At 58.5% G+C, this 19,200-nt stretch overlaps 1 protein-coding gene across 1 annotated transcript; it reads right to left on the bottom strand.

Moving 5' to 3' along the window:
• LOC126049489 (1-phosphatidylinositol 4,5-bisphosphate phosphodiesterase gamma-1-like) lies at window positions 1–18,792 on the bottom strand. The gene is made up of 32 exons (XM_049825968.1): window positions 18,164–18,792; window positions 12,255–12,404; window positions 12,051–12,144; window positions 11,919–11,966; window positions 11,205–11,289; window positions 11,007–11,087; window positions 10,881–10,915; window positions 9,908–9,980; window positions 9,694–9,795; window positions 9,496–9,614; window positions 9,313–9,398; window positions 8,997–9,117; window positions 8,729–8,897; window positions 8,362–8,481; window positions 8,042–8,149; window positions 7,752–7,939; window positions 7,328–7,528; window positions 7,074–7,193; window positions 6,580–6,763; window positions 6,185–6,262; window positions 5,130–5,233; window positions 4,814–4,910; window positions 4,392–4,458; window positions 3,775–3,938; window positions 3,558–3,654; window positions 3,194–3,418; window positions 2,731–2,879; window positions 2,068–2,182; window positions 1,684–1,845; window positions 1,394–1,482; window positions 1,088–1,272; window positions 1–1,008 (listed from the first exon to the last, which is right to left on the bottom strand). The coding sequence occupies exons 1-32, from the start codon at window positions 18,381–18,383 to the stop codon at window positions 957–959; spliced, it is 3,888 nt and encodes a 1,295-aa protein (XP_049681925.1). The 5' UTR covers window positions 18,384–18,792; the 3' UTR covers window positions 1–956.
• Window positions 18,793–19,200: the final 408 nt, after the last annotated feature.

The raw sequence follows: 19,200 nt of genomic DNA, 5'->3' as shown, positions 1-19,200 counted from the left end.
AATAGATTTATTTTCATACAAAGAATACACAGATCCCCCCCGGCGGGACGCCCCGACCCTGGGGGACACCCCAAGATGTCCCCAGCCACCGTCCTGTTGGGCACCACCTCCATGGGCTTTACCAGCAGGATCCGTCCCCATTCCCAGGGTTTGGTGCTAACACTGGCGTCACCTTGGGGACATCCCTGTCCCCTCTGGGGCCACCTTGGTGCCTGCATCTGCCCGGTGCCTGCTCGGGGCACCCTGTCACCGGCCACCCTGGCCCCATGGGGCACCCCCAGACCTGGTCCCCCGTTCCCTTGTGCCCATGCTGAGGGCATCTCCGGACATTTTGGGGTTCCCCCTGTGCCCTAATACTGTGGCTGGTACAGACACCCCCCACCCCCCACTCCCGTGCTGTATGTACACGCTGGATAAAAGAAGAAAATACAGATATTTATAGCGGGGGGGGAAAATGTCCCCCCTACCCTCCCCCCCAAAGTGTCCCCTGCGTCCCCATCCTGGTGCCTTGCTGCCAGCCGGTCCCGTCCCCAGGATGGAGGTGGCCGGTCCTGCCCCATCCTGTGCCGGCTGGGCACCCATGCCTCAGTTTCCCCATCAGTCACAGGGCTCATTGCCCCCCTCCCTGCCATGGGGTGGTGGGACACGGAGGACGCAGGGTGAAGAGGAGCTGCGGTGGCCACCCTGCGGGGACAGGGACATGGCCACGAGCTCCAGGGGACATGGGACGAAGCCAGAGGCACCCGGGATTTACACCAGAGCATCCCGCCTCCTGCCTCGCCCCGACAGAGAACTACCCAAAGTCCCCTTTCGTCCCCAAATTTGTCACGTTGCTGTCACCCAGCCCCGGGCATGGGGGGGGGTGTCCAGATCCAGCCACCCCACCTCCCTTTGCGGCGGGAGAGGAGGTGGCAGGGGAGGTCCGCAGCGGGTCAGCAGGCTCGTGTCCATCCAGCTCAGCTGCGTTTGGTGACCATCTGCCGGTCCCTCTTCTTCTTCTCCATCAACCTGGTAGGGAGCAGGCTGGTGGCCTTAAGGACCCTCCCAAGAGGGACCTCCCGAAGTCATGGGAAGGGGACACACTCACTTGCGGTTGCGGACTTCGGTGAGCTCCATGAGCCGCTCCTGGGCTGCCCGTAGCTCGTCGAGGCGTTGCTGGTAGCGGGAGTCGCAGCCGTTGGTGCGCTCGTAGCTGGAGACCTGGCTGGAGAGCTCGCTGGCGCGGTCCCGTAGTTGCTGGATGGATGAGTAGAGGTTCTCCTCGTCTTCCTCCTGCTCCGACAAAAGGGTATGATGCTGGTGGGGTGGACAGGACACCCCAAGGTGCTGTTCACCCTTGCTTTGGCTGGGGAAACTGAGGCACGGGGTTCCCCAAGCCGCCTGGGCCACCTGCCTTGGCGTTGATGATCTCGATGTGGATGAGGAGGGAGGCGAGCTCCAGGTCCTCGGTGTAGCTGTTCTTCAACGGCACCGACCGGTAGCCTGGGCACAACACCATGACATGAGCTCAGACCCACGGCCAGATCCTCGAGGAGATGATGATGATGATGATGGTGATAATGATTGCAGGGGGGTTGCAGGGGACTAGATGACTTTTAAACGTCTCTTCCAACCTAAACCATTCTATGATTCTATGATTTGATGATGATGATGATGGTGGTGGTGCGGATGGAAGGACCGTACCTGTTTTGAGGCCCTTAACGGGGAAGGTGGCTTGTGCCAAGAAGTTGGGGTCGCTGAACATGTCCTCCTCGTACACCACAAAGCGGAGGAAGGCGAACTCAGGGTTGTTGATGTCGAAGACAAACTGCTTGAAGAGCCAGACAGGATTGAAGCCGTTGTCAGCTATGGGGCGAGGAGAGAGCGGGGAGGATCAGAGCAGGGCTAGACACATGGACATCAAGGGCATGGCACCAGCACGTTGGTGGGAGATGCCTGTCCTCTTCATGAAACCCAGCCCCATCACCCACATGTCCAAGAGGACCCCAAAGGGCACGGTTAGGGTTGTCCTGGTGTCCCCACCTGTCCCTGGGGCTGGGTGGGAATGTCACCCACGTGGACCCTCACCTACGACGTCTGTCTTGTTCTTGCTGTTGTCATACTCGGAGCCGCACACCTCTACCTCCACAAAGGGGCACACGATGCTCCTCCCGTTCTTGGGCAGGTGCCGGGCGCCAAGGATCTGTGGGAGGAAGAGGAGGAAGAGGAGGGTAAGGTCCGGCCATGCTCGGCAAGGAAGGACTCCTCAAGCCAGCCCCATGGCTCAGTTGGTTTCGGCTTGCCAAAAGCTTCATGGCTATAATTAGCCACACCACAACTTCTTTATGATTTTTGATTGGTTTTAGCTTGATTTTAGCTGTATCCATGAAATTATTTTAAAAACTTTTGCTGGATTTATGCCGTGCTCAAGAGTCAGCTGCCTATGAACCAACCTGTCCGTGCTCTAACACCGAAATTACCCAAGGGTTGAGTAAGGTGCTTCTGGGCTTGTTTTATCTACTTTACCCTCCACCTTGCTCTCACTCAAGTTAGGCTCAGCTCTGTGCAATTGTGGGGTTGTCCCCCCAGAAAAAATGATGCTGCATGCAGAGAAAGACCAACAAAGCCAAAAGATCATGGGGTAACAAACTCCGTGGAGCAAATATGTGGCTGAAACATGTAAAAACCACCCCCAGTTGACCCAAAAACAAGGCAGAGGTCAAAGTGGACTTGCTGTCCTTGCCCACTTGCCTGCAGCTGGACTGTAATGGGCTCCACGATCTTCAGGCTGTTCTTGTCGAAGGGGTCAAAAGTCTCATCCCTCATGATGTCAGGCTGCAGGACGTAGCCGCTGCGGCCACCGAGCATGAAGAGCGCCTGGTTCAGCTGCATCGGCTTGTCTGTGGCCGTGGGGACGGAACAGCTCTAAGCCATGGGGCTCAGAGACCTCCCCGAGGTCCTCGGGCAGAAGGTCGTGCCCTGGCAAACCCCCTGCTAAGAGCCCCGAACCCTGGTTACAGAAGCGATGCAGCTGGGTTTTGCATGAAGCACCCAAGAATTGCATGGACATGTCCCCATCAGGGTGAGGACAAAGGTTGGAGAAATCACCCAAACCACCTCCAGCAACAGGGGCCAGGGCAGAGCCACTGGGGATGGGGATTTTGGGGTGACCTGTGGGGCTGAGCCCAGGAACCACCCCAGGAGCAGGACTTACCAGGCGTCTGGAAGTTGAGGGCCACGAGCTGGCTACCACAGATCCACATGGGCAACGGGTCGTAGTTGGAGGAGTCCAGGCGTTGCCCTTTGGGGTAGATGCGGCTGAGCTGGCGCCGGTTGTACTGCAGGAACTTCTTGCCCTTGCTGCGGTTGGCATACTTCTCCGCCTTGGTCTCCGGGAAGGAGGACATGTCCCGGTAGCATGCCTTGTCCGTGCCAATCTCTGAAAGCACCAAGGTGACCATCAGTGGAGGACCTGGGGCTGTCTGGTGGCCTGGGAGTGGCCCACTGTGACTGCTTGGTTCCTCCCCAACCCATGTCTTCCCATGCTCATCCCATCAACCCCCTTCTCCAGCTCTTACTGTCCTCATCAAACGGCACCGGGCGGCAATACACAACCAGCTCGGAGAGCTCCAGCGCAATCTTCTTCCTCCGCTCCATGATCTTCCCCTCTTGCATCTGCACAAGGGAAAACGAGCTGAAAGTCTTCCTCCAGCCTCCTCCTTCAGAGACTTTGGGGACCATCCGCTGGGGGACACGACCGTCCACCCCCATTGTCTGTACCCCGGTGCCCCTCACCCTGGCGTCGGCGTTCTGCGTGGCCTCTCGGATCTTGGCCACCCACTCGCTGAGTTCCTCCTGCGTGTCCGCGGCCACATCCAGTGACTGGGCTGCGTGGGACATCTGCTGGGAATGGATGGTGAAGACAAATGGTTTGGAGCTCCTCCCGTCTTTGGAGATAACTATAAGGACATCAGAGGGGGGCTTTACTCGAAGACATTCCCAAAGGATGGCTCTGTGGAGCAAACGAAACCTCAGCGGTCCCGCTCCCGGGCCCCCACCAGCCCCTCCTGGCACCCCACCAGCCATCAGGGTCCTCCTCCTGCGAGGATCCCATTTTTCTAATGTATGGTTTCAGCTTTCCACACCAAAATGCATTGTCCTTTGAGCCAGGGGTAAATGTCCCCCGAATCATTTGGACATCTGAATTCCTACAAATTCCCCCCAAATCAGCCAAATCCCTCCAAACACAGCCCCAAGTTGCTCCCCGGCACATTGTGCCAAGCACAAGCCCGGCTGGCAGTTGCGTGATGAGTTTGGGGAGCCTCAGCTCACGGCACTGAGCTTCAGCACGGGGTGCACGCCATCCCGGCGGGCTCCCGCAGCCACCACGGGAACGTGGTGGGGACACTCACCGACATGGCAGGATGGCACATCGATGAAGCCCTTCAAGAAGTTCCCCAGGGGGCTGTTTTCCGATGACTGCAAGAGAGGAAGGGAGAGGGGGCGGTGGGGGAGGCATGCGGGGCCGAGCCTGGTGCCCGCTCCATTTGGCAGCCTCCCTCCAGCTCTCTGAATCGGCCAAGTCTGAGCAAAAGCAGAGAAAAATTAACCACCCTCTTGGCATGCTCTGCTCCGTGGTTGAGCATCCCCCAGCCTCTGGATGAGGGTCTGGGCTGGCATGGTGCTGGGAGCATCCTCCAGCTTCCAGAAAAGGGTCCAAGCTGGAGTGGGACCAGGAGCATCCTCCAGCCTCTGGATAAGGGTCTGGGCTGGAACGGGGCTGGAGGCATCTCAGGTGGCCTCGGTCCCGGGTGCGTGGGGACATGGCACTCACAGCCTCATCCTGCTCCTGCGCTTGCGTGCTGACGATCTCCTCCACGTAGTTGGCCGGGAACCACAGTTGCTTCTTGCCCCCGTAGTCCCCCCGCCACCTGCAAGGGGTGAGAGGATCAAGGCAAGCGGACTGATTTGGGGGGGGAAAGGGGTGTTCATGCTGCATGCAATGTAGGGAAGTAGTTGGAGAAAGGGTGGGGGGACAGAAAAGGAGGCAATTAAAACCCACCGCGGGACAACCCGCGGGAAAACCCAGGGTGTCCCCTCCACCTCCCACCCACGGCAATGTCCACCCGGGGCCACCCAACTGCCCTCACCAGCCGCCGTCCTGCTTGTCGACATTGTGGATGATGGCCTGCTTGCAGAACGACAGCTCGTCCTCCCGCTGTGCTTTGTAGTCGTAGAGAGCCTTCACCGTGCACTGGACCACAGGGGAGAGGGACACGTGTCACCAGCCGGTGCCCGGGGACGCTGGTGGACAGCATGCCCCACTCAGCCCAGCTCCTCAAGCCCCCATGGTGGAGCATGGGGGGTCCTGAAGGCCCAACACCCCAAATGATGCCCTCAAATTGCTCACGCCAGCAGTGAGACATGTTAGAGGGGACAAGAGGGCTGGAGGTGCCTGTGGTCCTGTAGGACTACCCTGTTCAGCACAAAGCGGGTTCCTCTTCTGGGTCCCCCAATGGTTTCTCCAGGTGCACTGAAGGGGTTAATCCCCTGATATTACCACACTTCCTGGAAAAAAACCTTTGGGTTAAGCTTTCCCATGTTTGGTCTTAGCCTGAGAGCTGCTCTGCTGCAAAGGGACCTTTAAGGCAGAGCAGTGCTGGACCATGGGATTGTAGGATCATGGGGAAGGAACCTTGGAGCTCCAGTCCAGCCTCCTCCAGGGTCAGTTCCAAGACCAGCCCAGTCCCAAAAACCTCGAAGGATGGAGATTGGGTCAGTTCTGAGACCAGCCTGTCCCAAAAACCTCTGAGGATGGAGGCCGCACAACCTAGGAACTGACCCTAAACCTGCTTTTTTGGGGTTCCCCAGTGCAAAGGGATCCATGGGGGTTTCCTTGCTTTTGGGGCAAACTTGTGTCAGGTCCTTGCTCCAGGCTGGACTCTCTCCAGACCTGTCATTCCCCCTCATGCTGTGACAATGCTGTCACTGGAGCTCAGACTGTCCCCAAATGATGGTGATGTGGGAAGGGTCCAGCTCCAGCATCACTTGAGGGTCAGAAAACCGCAGCAAAACGTCACCATTTCTCAGGTCAGTGGTGGGAGATGTGGTGGGTCTGAGGGTGGAACCACCCAGGAGCCCCAGCACTTGAATTGTCATGTCCCACCACCCTCCACCTCCCAGGGACAGCAGCTCAGCCCCTTACCCTGGCCATTGGCATCTTGTTGGCCTCTACGTAGAAGTGGGGGGTCCGCACCTCGTACAGAGCTCCATAGTCCAGCTCCTGCAAGGAGAAATGCTGGAGTGGGTCACCTGGATGTGGGCAGGGGCTACAAGGGGATATGGTGGGACCTGGACTACCACATGTGATCGAGAGGAGGTTGAGAGGGGCCTAGTATCCCTTTGCAACTTGTTGGAAGGGAATTACAGTGCAGGTATAACCGTGGGCAATGGCTGTGGAATGAGCTTGGCCAGTTCTGGTTGGGCTTCAGCCACGAGGCTGGAGGAGACCTTTCCACCATGGTGGAGCTGGGGATGGAGTTTGGTTGGCCATGGCACTGGGTCCCCATCCCCACCATCCCCACCACTGGGAGCACTCACAGTGGTGCCCATCTTCTCCAGGGTCTCCTCGTTGATGGGGTAACGCAGCTTCATCTTGCGGTAGAGCGGGTGCTTCTCATAGTAGCTGATGAGGTCCACGAGGCTCTCAAACTCGGCTGAGCTGCCCAGCATGAAAAGCCGACCTTCCTGCTGGATGCGGCAGTGCTTGATCTTCCCCTCTGCCCTGGGGCCAAGAGAGCCAGGGGGGATATGTGAGGGCTGGCCGGACCTTAGCTCCATGAAAGGGATGGGCAGGAGGTGATGCCCTGCCCCTGCAGGGATGCCACCGGGGTGACCACCCTGAGGACGTGGCTTTCCCATCACCGGACAGCATCGTGCATCCCACCACGTCACCCCGCTGACTCAGCACAAACCCCTGCCGCCCAGGATGGAGTCACAACAGACACGAGCCAGGCAGTTCTCAGCTTGGCTGGCAACGTGGGCACTGTGGCCAAGCCCAACCGGCCTTGGGGAACTGGGATGTCCACACTCACCGGAAAGAGATGGCGTAGGAGCTGGGTTCACTGCGCTTGCGCACTAGGAAGGCTCCGTCCCGCGGGACCCGCATCAGCATGTGCTCGGCCTGCAGGCGCGTCAAGCTGGCGTGGTACCACCTGGTCGGGCAGAGCATGGAGGTGGTGGGCTGGCACCGGCATCTCCACACCCCGGCGGGCACCCAAGACCTGACACCGGGGATGGAAGAGGCCTGGTGGACCCAAGGGACCGAGGGGATGGGGACCATCCTCACTCTTTGCTCTCGTGGGCATTGGGTTGGGGGACAGGGTCGGTGAGGCGCATCTCAAACTCGTTGCAGCGGAGTGGCACCTCGCGGTAGTGGCAGATGAGGCTGTAGAGGCTGTCGAAGACCAGGTTGTCCGTCAGGTAGAACTTGGTGGCGCCGGCCTCCTGCCTCGAGTGGATCCGGCAGTGCTGCACCCGGCTGGACCTCCTACCATGATGGTGGGGGAAAGGCAGGGGTGAGTCAACTCAGGTCCACGACCCCACCATCCCACGCTCGGGGGGGTCTGTGTGCTGCACAAAAATGTGGTGTTTTCCCCCCCCAAAAGCCATTCCTGCCACCAGCCCAGGGATCAGCTGGAGGGTCATTCCCCAGTGGGATGCCCAGACCGGCTGGGGAGGGTGGGATCCTGTGTCCCCACTGGGGCTCCTACCAGAAGGAGAGGGTGTAGTCGCCCACGAAGGTCTCACTCTCGCGCACCAGAAAGGTGCCGTCTTTGCCGCCCGTCTCGGTGCAGTACTCGTGCAGCAGCTTCTCGGCAATCTGTCGCCCATCGCGGCCACCTCCCAGCTTCCCGTGGAACCACTTCTCCGTGAAGTGCAGCTCGTTGTTATTGAACTCCTGCAAGTTCACCCCAAAATGGGCATTGCCACTCTCTCGCCTTCCCCACAAAGTCCTCCCTAAATCCCCCTGCTCCCTGGATGCATCCTGACCCTCACACACCTCCTTCTGCTCCACCTCCTCTTCATCCTCATTGAACTGGTAGCGGGATGTCTCCTCTGAGTAGTAGATCTTGTTGCTCGTCAGGACAAAATAATGGGGGCTCCAGGTCTGGGAGGGAGGAAGAGCATCAGTGGTGTGGGGAGGATGATGGCATGGATGGACAGGGCTTTGGGATGCCTGTTTCTGCTCTCTCCCCCTCCCCCCCCAGGAGTGCAATGGTCTAGTGAGCCCATGCCCCATGCTCAACCCAAACCCAATGCTCATTCCCATCCGGCAGACCCTGCTCGGCACCTGGTTGCCATCGGCAGGGAGGCCCTTACGTGGTCAATGGGGTCTTCAAGGTAGAGGATGCCGTTCTTGATGGAGTTGCTGATGTCGTTCTCTGAGTAACTGGCGGTGGAGACCTCCTCGTACAGGTTCCCTTCGACCAGCTTCTTGTGCTGGGGACAGCCCAGGGAGGGGAGCTCAGTGGTGGGCATGGTGTCCCCATCACACTGAGCTCCCAGCCCTCAGGCCATGCTCGGGCTTCTGCAGGTCCCTTTCCACCACCCCCTGTTCCCCTTGACCGTCTCTTGCAGAAGAATATTGGAGAGATGTCCTACTTGTGCACAGAGGGATATCACTCTTGAGTCCCAAGATTTGAGAGAATCACCATCCCTCCCAGCCCAAAACAGTCTTTGTCCACACCTTAATTAGGATCTTCTTCTTGAGCTGGGTGGGTGAGGGCAACTCATCGGCATTGATGTCCACCGGCTTGGTGAGCAGCATGTCCCCAAAGACCTTCTTGAAGTGGGAGGCCATGTTCCTCTGCTGGACAATGCTGCAGTGGTCTTCAATAGAGAGGATGATGGGGAACCTGGAGGAAGCAGGTGGGAATGGTGGCTTCGGACAAAGGTTAAGGAGACGTTGCTTGCCCAGCCCAGAACTGGGGTGTCACTGGGGGGCTGGGGCTTACTCAGAGGTGACGAACGCATGCTCTTTGATGGTGTGCAGCACATCCAGGAACTTGATCTTGGAGGTGAGCGTGTGGCCATGGTAGATGATGGGGAGATCATCTGGGCCATCCCAGCAGTCCACTGAGAGGGAAGACACCTTGGTTAACACATGCTGGTCACCGACTGTGCACTGGGGACCACGTTTTGGAGCCCCCAAAGGGTATGGAAGACCCCCCACCCCAGTGCTGTGGGATGGGTGCAGGGCACGGTCTGTCTGATGTGACCCAAGGTGCTGGGGGGGGCTCAGCAACTCTGCGAAGTGCTGTGGGGACTCACGCTCGATGCAGCGGCAGCCCATGCGCAGGCAGCGGGCGTACGCCTCCAGGGAGGACTCACTGGAGAACTGGTCCCCTGTCAGGTACCTGCAGAGAGAGAGGGACCATCAGCAGCCAGTGCTGCCCCAGCTGGGGTGATGGGATGCTCACAAAGGTCCCCAGGTAGAGCCCACCCTATCCTTACGTGTTGTGGGAAGAGGAGATCCAGTACTGGGACAGGGGGTGGTTCATCTCCTCAGGCACCACGCGCTCATACTTGGCATCCATCACCATATTCTCCTTGGAGAAGAGGTACGTGAGGAACTGGGAGGAAAGCAGAGAGGTCAGAGCCTGAAGGGGCTGGAGAGACTCCCCTGGATGGGTGCTGCGTGGGGCCACCCACCTCATCCAGCTGGAAGGAGGGGTCCACCGCCTCACTGGAGCCCTCCTTGAGGTAGGTGCACATGTAGTCCCGCACCATGCCCACGTCGCTGGCCCAGGATTCCTGGGGTGTAAACATGGCTGTTGTTACGGGGATAACCAGGCTGGGGCATCCCATGGAGGTCTCCTAGGTTGGGGCTGAGAAGGATGCTGCAGGGGTCTCTAAGAGCACCCACCTTCTGGTCGTGCAGCAGGAACTTCTGGAAGTCGTAGAGGGAGACTTGGCACAGCTCGGGGCGGTCCACATTCCTGGGACATGGAGCGGCCATCAGTGAGGACCAGGAGCAGGAGTTGGGGTAGACACCATGGGAGAGTCGAGGCCACCAGCGTCCACCTACAGCTCAGCCTCCCTATGCCCCCATTCCTGCCCCACTCCTTGCCAGCTGGCAAGGGGCTTGCGGAAAATGCAGGCCACGGGGGTGCAAGGGGAACCTCAAGCAGTTGGGTGCTACTAGAGCAAACACTCCCAGTGTCACCTTGTGACCTGGGAGAGGTGGGCACACAGCCGGAGTGTGCAACATTGCCCGTGGATACGGGAAGGAGGGCAGGGTGACATGCTCCTACATCCCTGGCACCCATCCCTGCTCCCATCTCCACTCCCACCTTTGCTCATCCCTGCTCCCATCTCCTCTTCCATTCCTGCTCCCATTCCCACTCCCATCCCTGCTCCCATGTCTGCTCATCCCTGCTCTCATCCCCACTCCCATCTCTGCTCATCCCTGCTCCCATCCCTGTTCCTGTCCCTGCTCTCAGCCCCCGCTCCCATCCCTGCTCCCATCCCCTCTCCCATCCCCTCTCATATCCACTCTCCCATCCCTGCTCATCCCTGCTCCCATCCCCACTCCCATCTCCACTCCCATCGCTGCTCATCCCTGCTCCCACCCCCTCTCCCACCCCTACTCCCATCCCCGCTCCCATTCCCTCTCCAATCCCTGGTTCCATCCCTGCTCCCATCCCTTTTCACATCCCTCTCCCACCCCCTTTCCCATCCCCTCTCCCATTCCTACTCCTATCCTCGTTCCCATCCGTACTCCCATTCCCGCTCCCATCCCCTGCTCTGCCCCACAGCCCGGCTGCATTGCCCACCCGATGGATCCGACCCTTGGCGGCTTGGCTGGGATGGAAGCCGCAGGGCTCCGGGGTACTCACCGCAATGGGAAGGAGAGCTCCAGCTGCTCGATGACCTGCAAGGCAAAGGAGGGGACCAGGCTTAGCTGGTGGGGGACATGCTACACAGGGTGGGAGATGCTTGGGAGGGCAAGCCGTGGCTCTTACCGACTTCTGTGCATCAAACATCAGGTTTTTGTAGAACTGGATGAAGTGGGAGAAAGTCATCTCATTCCTGGCTTCCACCTCCTGCGGGAGATGGTGCTGCATGAGAGTGGGGCCACCTGACCAGGGCCAGCTCCGGTCTGGCTGGGGGGGCTCGAAGACCATCTCCTTGCATAGCTGGGGTGGCCGGTGGGTCCTTACCACGAGTTTGTCCCGCAGGAACCTCATGTTGGGGACGCGGTAGTTCACCTGGGGCAGCATGGCCTTCAGGTCCTTCACCGTGATGCTGCGGGAGGGCGAGCCGGTGTCAGGGAGCTGGGCAGACCCCACAGAGGATGGATAACCCCTGGATGGGTCTCAGCTGACACCGCCAAGGGTCCCAGCCCAAATCCTCGTGCCAACGCGGTCTCTGGCACGGGGCTCTAAACCTACCAGACTGTGGACCCCCACAGTGGCACAGGACCCTTAATTATCTGGGGTCTGGGATGACGATGAGCAGAGGGTCAGGGAGTGGGAGCACATACAAGAACCAGTCAGGGGCTCTGAGCCATCATCCCATCTGGAGATGATGCCCATCCCCATAATCATTTAAGTCCAAATTCACTTGATTTGGGGTTTTGCCTGTCTTGGGGAGATATTTAGGGGCTGCATTAACAGCCCAGCCCCTCCTGGCACTGGTGGAAATGCAGCAGCAGGCATGGGGGCATCGCGTTCTCCACGGTCCTTACAGCACCTGCACTCGAGTCTGACTTTCGATGCCTTAAAGCACCCCAGATAACCTGGTACTACCTTGCCCCCAAAACCTCACCCCCAGCCTGGTTCAGCCTCCAGATTTGGGGTGCAAATGGGGGGATACAGCCCTGTCCAGCAGAACCCACCGGCTGCTTCCTGGCATGGGGCTGTGCCGGCGCTCACCTGCCTTCCCGCGACCGGTCCATCCCATCAAACTGTTTCCGCAGCCACCTGGGAAGGAGAGGATGGACAGATGGTGAGGGTTTGGTCCCCCCAGATGGGGACCAGAAATGTGACCTGGTGGTCCTTCCTCACCTCTCAATCTGCAGTGGGGTCTGGGCTTTTTGGGTGTCCGCCACCAGCCAGTTGAGGCCCGTTATCCACAGGTTGATGTCCTCCTCACAGAAAGCTGGAGGAGTGAGAGGAGGGTGGTGAGGTTGGTATAGTGTAGATGGGATGCTGGGGAGGGGGTGAGAGCCCAAGGGTGGCCGGGATGGAGCAGAGAGGGAGCCCACGCACCAGCCACGCTGAGCGTCCGCAGCCTGAAGTCCATCCCGTAGAGGATGATGAAGCACATGGTGAAGTCGAGCTTGCGAGCGTCCTCAGGGTAGCGCTCGAAGTCCCGTGAGTTCTTCCCCAGGCGGATCTCCTTGATCTCCCGAATATCGACTGCGGGAAGAGAGGAACATGGGACTTTCTTCTGACACCCTGCCACGATGAAGCCATGTGTGGGGCTCGGGGAAGATGCAGGAGGTGGAACCGCCAGGAGACCATGTGGCTCTGGGGAGCCTTGTCTCCAGGATGGGTCACCCCCACGACACTACCCACGGGTTTGTGATGGTATTGTGGGTGCTGTGGCCATGTGTCCTCCAGGGAACCATGTCCCCAGGACAGGGTGTCCCTGCAGCACTGCCTCCAGGTGTGTGATGGCACCCCACTCCTGTGTGTCCTCCAGGGACTCGCGACCCCAGAATGTGGCATCCCGACGGTGCTGCCCACTGGCTTCCTTGCTTTTTGGGTGCCACGTGTCCTCCAGGCTTAGCCTGCCCCATCCCAACCAGCACGTCTCCAGCCACCTCTCCCCTGCCTTCTCCTCCCCAAGACAGACCCTGTTCGGGGTTAGGCTGAGCTCATCTTTTAATTGAAGACATCTGCCCAAAGGTGGCAATTTGGAGCCCCGGCAGTCCGGACCACAGGGCGTTTCTTTCCTGCTGTGCTGCTCTCTCATTATCTCGCTATATAAAGCCCGGCTGGCGGCGGGAGGGCTGGGTTTCCGGACCGCGGTCTTCCTCACGTCTATGCTGCTGGGAGAGATTTCCAACCCCTGGTTTTGCTGAGTGGACTCGTCCCACCAGGAGCAGAATAATAATATGATGATATTAGTAATAACACCCAAAATTGTTCTCGATACCACAAGTATCACCCCCAAGTATCACCCCCCCTAGGCTGCTTTGCACTCTGGGGCTGAGCCGCTGGCACGGGAAAGGGCTTTGTAGGGCCGAGGGCAGCCGGACCTCCACGTCGGGGTATTGTCCTGCCGAGGAAATAGGTCATTTCCCGGAGAATTTCCAGCCCAGCTGCGTTTCCGATGCGGCAGTGGGGAAGGGTGCAGGCATGCCGGTGCCTTGATGGAAATCATCAGCCTAATCCAAAGCGGGGAAAGAAAAGCCGAATGCGGGGAGGAATAAGGGATGGGGGAGAAATCGGGCTGATTAAGCAAGAAAAGAGGTGCAGAATAGTTTTTCTTGGCGGAAAAGCCTCAGAAAACACTGGAGGCTTTATCCAGCCTTCTCTCGCTGGAGGACCGCAAGCCAAATTTCACAGATCGGGGTGGGATTTTAGCACAAGTGACACACAGGAGGTCTGCACCCCTGCATGTGCTTTATTTTGGGACTAGATCTCAAGAAATGAAAACCCGTTGCTGTCTCTGTGCAGTCCCCATGGCTCAGAGCAAACCCTCTTCGGTAAAAACAGGCAGATATTTGGGGGTAAAAATGGTTTTATAGGTTAAAAACCAGCTGCTCATCCCCAAAGCTGCCCATCCACAGGGCACCAGAGAGGGGCAAGAAGCCAGTGGCTAACTAGGCTCCATCAACAAGCTGCATTGTAGCCATGCCCCCAGTTCAACGCTTCCAGGATCCGGCCTCGGACCCGGTCTCTGGGTGCTGCCAATAATCATAAAATCATAGAATAGTTTGGGTTGGAAGGGACCTTTAAAGGCCATCCAGTCCAATCCCCCTGCGATAAGCAGGGGCATCTTCAACTACATCAGGTTGCTCAAAGCCTCATGCAACCTGACCTGGAATGTTTCCAGGGATGGGGCATTGACCACCTCTCTGGGCAAACCTGGTCTAGTGTTTCACCACCCTCACCGCAACAAATTTCTTCCTTGTATTTAGTCTGAATCTCCCCTCTTTGAGTTTAAAACCATTACCCATTGTCCTATCGCTACGGTCCATGTTAAAAAGTCTGTCCCCATCTTTCTTACAAAGCTCCCTTTAAGTATTGAAAGGCCACAAGAAGGTCTGCCCGGAGCCTTCTCTTCTCCAGGCTGAACAACCCCAAATCTGTCTTTCTCCATAGCAGAGGTGTTCCAGCCCTCAGACCATTCCCATGTCCCTCCTCTGGACCCGCTCCAACAGGTCCGTGTCTGTCTTCTGCTGGGGACCCCAGAGCTGGACGCAGTGCTCCAGGGGGTCTCACCAGAGTGGAGCAGAGGGGCAGAATCCCCTCCCTGGACCTGCTGGCCACGCTGCTCTGGATGCGGCCCAGGATACGGTGGGTTTTCTGGGCTGCGAGTGCACATTGCCGGCTCATGTCCAGTTTTTCATCCACCGGTACTCCCAAGTCCTCTGCAGGGCAAACAGCCCGGCCCCATGAAGAGCCAAGGGAAGAGGGAGCGGCGCGGGGCTGCACAATGCAACGCAGCCGGCGGCTTCCTGGAAACCACATCTGCAGCGGATTTGCAGCGATCATGTCAGAACTATGTCTCCAAACTCCTCCCCGCATTGTCTCAGGGGTCCCGGGCGATTAAAACACTCTGGAAGTCGGTTCCAGCTGCGAAAATCCCTTTTCTCTTCTAATGCAAAGCAAGCAGCGTGGCGCAAAGAAGATTTTTAAATGGTGGGAAGATGGTGTAGGACCAGGTTCTGCCTGGTGGCTTTTAGGGATGCTGAGAGCCTGGGAGTTTTCTTAATGCGTTAGGAGAAAAGCAAAGCAAAGCAGCTGGAGGGAATGGTTGTGCTGGGAAATCCCACTGGCCTGGGCAGCGCTGCAGTGGCACGAGCCATGTCACCTCCTGTTTGCCTCGGTCATCCCTTCTTGCAGGACATGTGGCAGCTCAGACCCTCCTGTACAGGGAGGGGGAATTGGGTGACCGCATCCCTCAGGGCTCCCTGTGGTGTTGTGAAGCTGATTTAAAACCTGAAATAAAAGATTTCCTCCTGGTCTGGCTGTGTTAAACCCCATCTGGATTTTCTCCCCCTCAAACGGTCCTATTTCCAATTATTTGGGGTTAGCGAGGGCTGGAGGTGTGATCCCAATTAGCTGTCGTCGTGGCAAACCACTCCTCTGAAATGCTCTTGGGTTTGCCAAGCTCCCTGCACCCCTATTTCTTTTAATTTCTTGCAAAGATCCCTTTTGGGCTGTTTTCTGCTAGATTTCATCCTTGCACTTGGGACCAGGGTCTGCCGAGGGCAATGAGCTGGAAAACCCTCCAGGATGAGGTTAATTTTGGAAGTGATGCTACAGGCGACCCCATCAGCATGGACACGTGTCCATCGGCTGCTTAACGAAGCGTGTAATTAGCCTGCATGGTGTGGGGTGTCTAGGGGAGAGCCAGGATCTGCGTCCTGGCCCTGCCAATCTGTAACAGAGACATCAGCGCTGTTGGTTGTCCCTCCTAATCCCTCTGCAAGCCGGTTGCCTGGTTGAAAGGGGGGATTTAAAATGGCCCGGGCAGGCGTGAGGTCGGGCGCAGGGTGGGAGCGAGACCCCAGGGATGAATAGAAGATCCCAGCGCTTCCATAACATCACGGCGAGCGGGAGGATGCGTGAGCACGGAGCAGGGCTGGACCAGGGGGTGAAGATGCTCCAGCTCAGCACCAAGACAGGGATTGCTCCCACTCCAGACTGAGGAAAGCAAGCGGTGGGATTGGGTGGCAGGATTGTACCATTACCAGAGGGATTTTCCTTTCCTCCCCCCTTTCTGGATGGCCTCGGAGGGTGCCCACTCATTCCCATTGGGGGGTTTTGGGCAGTCACATGGGAGAAGCCAGATTCCAAGGCACTGGTGGGGAAACTGAGGCAGGGCATCGGGAGCCCGACACAGTGGCGCATGGTGCTCCCAAAGAAAACTAAGGACCCAGAAATGCATTATTTCAGTGAGTAGAGAATGAGCTCTTCCCTGCGAGGACCAAAACCACTTCTCCAAAAATGGGTGCCTTTCCTCCCCTCGCTCATCCCTCCTTCTCCTCCTCCCACAAATCTGCTCCCCCCCAAGGGCTGGTGGTGAGTTCATCTCCCTCGCCCAGCAGGTCCGGACAAGCATGGATCCTGCTTGTGCCGATGTTTATCTCCAGTTGCCACCCTTCTTCCCGGCTCAAACCTCTCTATGGCTGGCAGCCTGGCTCAGAGTCGGCCCCTCCAAGCAAAAGCTGAATCCTCCTGGGGATTTTGCTCCACCTCGTGCAAAATTAGTGATGGGTGGTGATTTTGAGATGGGTAATTGGGTAATTTTAAGGATACCCCCTGAGCCCTCCTAGGGAAAAGGCAGCTGCCACCTCCCAAACCTCCCAGGGTAGGCTTTGCCATCGTCTGGGTGAGAAGACACCCCAAAACTGGGTTCCTCCCCACATGGGGATGTGGGATGAGTTGATGGTATAATTCCATGCCACCCCAACCCCGTGTTTTCATCCACTGGTTCTTTTTAGGTCAGTTAAAGAGGAGGTACAAGCCTTGAGGTAACGAGCAACCAGGTAACAAGCACCAAGGCATGGAGGCCCACTGATGCCTGGCGGTGGGAGTATGCCCCAACAGCCTACTAGCCACCAGTGAATCCACCAGTAAGGGTGATTTGTATGGATGCTCCAGTGGGAGCATCTCCTGTGCCGGACGCCAATGCCACCAGTCCAAACTTTGCATTGATGTCATTAATGCATGTGGGGCAGAGCCCACCTGGCCAAGTACTTTCTGGGCTGCATGGGGCCACCACCGTGTTCCACCCCATGCTGCTGCCTGCCCTGGAAGCCTGAGCGCTGCAGTTTTAGGATTAAAAGCACCGTGAGTAGGCAAGGTGGTGGCCGGCTCCTTTACCTCCTTGCCAGGGAGGGTATAAAACCCCAGGGATGACATGGCAGCAGTTGAGCCCCATGGCAATTTATGGACCACATGAGCTGGGTTGGAGGGGAGGTGGGGGTTGCTCATCCCAGCAGCTCCTGCATTTTGTGTCTGTGGGCATCCCACCATGGCCAGGCACCCCACCACCGCAGGGCATCCCACCATGGCTGGGCGTTCCACCATGGCAGGGCATCCCACCGTGGCAGGGCACCCCATTGCGTCCAGGCACCCCACCATGGTCAGAGACCCCACGGAGGTAGGGCACCCAAATATGGTCAGAACCCCACTATGACCAGGCTACCCACTATGGCCAGACATCCCACTGCGGCCCGGCACCCCACTGCAGCCAGGCACCCCACCATGGACAGTCACCCCATTATTTCCAGGTACCCCACCACAGCCAGGCACCCTACCATAACCAGACACCTCATCACGGCCAGGCATCCCGCCAAGGCCAGGCACCCCGCTACAGCAGGCACCCTACCACAGCCAGCCGCCCCACTGTGGCTGGACATACCACTGCAACCAGGCATCTCACCATAGTAGAGCACCCCACCATGGCCAGGCACCCCACTGCCAGGCACCCCATGATGGCTAGGCACCTCATAACCAGTCACCCCACTGCAGCTGGACATCCCACCATGGCCAGGCACCCCACAACCAGTCACCCCACCACAGTAGGACATCCCACCATAGCCAGACACCCCATAACCAGTCACCTCACCACAGTAGGACATCCAACCACAGCCAGGCACCCCACAACCAGTCACCCCACCATGGTAGGACATCCCACCACAGCCAGCCACCCCACAGCTAGGCACCCCACCACGGTAGGACATCCCACCATGGCCAGGCACCCCACAACCAGTCACCCCACCACGGTAGGACATCCCACCACAGCCAGGCACCCCACAGCTAGGCACCCCACCACGGTAGGACATCCCACCATGGCCAGGCACCCCACAACCAGTCACCCCACCACGGCAGGACATCCAACCACAGCCAGGCACCCCACGGCCAGGCACCCCACCGTGGCCAGACACCCCACCAGCACATCCCCAGCCCACAGCGCCGCTGCCACCGATACTCACTGTCCCCTTCCACCTTCTCGGGTGTCCGGCTCCAGATGATCTGCCGGGTCTCCAACTTCACCTGGAAGGTCCTTCGCTCCGGCCTCTGTGACTTCTTCTGATAGAACAAGGTGAGGACGGTGCCCATCTCCAGGCAGCGGAGGATCCTGCCCATGTCCCCTGCCTCCATCCTGCCGTCCTCCAGAAAGCCATTGATGCTGTTGAGCCTGGCCACGGACATCTTCACTGCTCGGCCATCGTCCGGCGGAGCCGCAGAGCCGGGGTTGTCTCATGCAGGAGAGGACGAACCAAATAGCTGAAACCTCCCCGGGGATTTTCTCTGTTCGCCCCAGGCGTGGGTTTCCTCTACGGCCGACGTCCCCTCCGCCACGCCACGGCCACGGTACAGAGCCGGGCTTGGCGGCAGCGGGGAGGAAAAGGGTGGGCTGGAGGTACCGTGACCTTCTCGCCGAGGCTGAATCCGGCCCTGGCGTTGGCATCCAACGGCGGTGGGAGAAGATAGGCAACGCCGGCGGCGATGGCCTTGCGGTTCAGAACCAGAGGGGACGAAAACCATCCGGTCACCGCAGGATGGGGGGGGGGGGGGGTGTACCTTTGAGGGTGAAGAGGGTGGCGTGGGAGGGGGGAAAACCCAGCCAAAAAAAAAAAAAAAAAAAAAAGAAAAAAAGCAAAGTCACCCCCAAAACTGATGGTGCCTGCGTTGAGACGACAGATTCCGTGTCCCCCCCACCCCGGCCTCTGGGCCAAGGTTGGGAGAGGGGTGAGGCAAAGGGGTGCCGAGGGGTGCTCGGCCAGCCTGGGGAGTAGCGAGGTCCCGGGTGGGGTGGGATGGGGGATGCGGGGTTGGGGGTGGTGGTGGGTGGGGAGGGGGAGGTGATGGGGAGGGGGGTGGTGGTTGCTCCCGCTGGCTGCCTGCCGCCCCTCTCCTCCGCTCCTTAATTTCGGGCTGATGAAATGGACGCCCAGAGGAAACTGCAATCACACATGGCCGGAAAGAGATCAGAAAGGAATTTAAAAAAAAAAAAAAAAAAAAAAAA

Source organism: Accipiter gentilis, chromosome 2, assembly GCF_929443795.1.
Source record: "Accipiter gentilis chromosome 2, bAccGen1.1, whole genome shotgun sequence".
NCBI lineage: Eukaryota > Metazoa > Chordata > Aves > Accipitriformes > Accipitridae > Astur > Astur gentilis.
The sequence above is the reverse complement of the archived record's forward strand: the minus strand, read 5'-3'. Positions and strand labels throughout refer to the sequence as shown.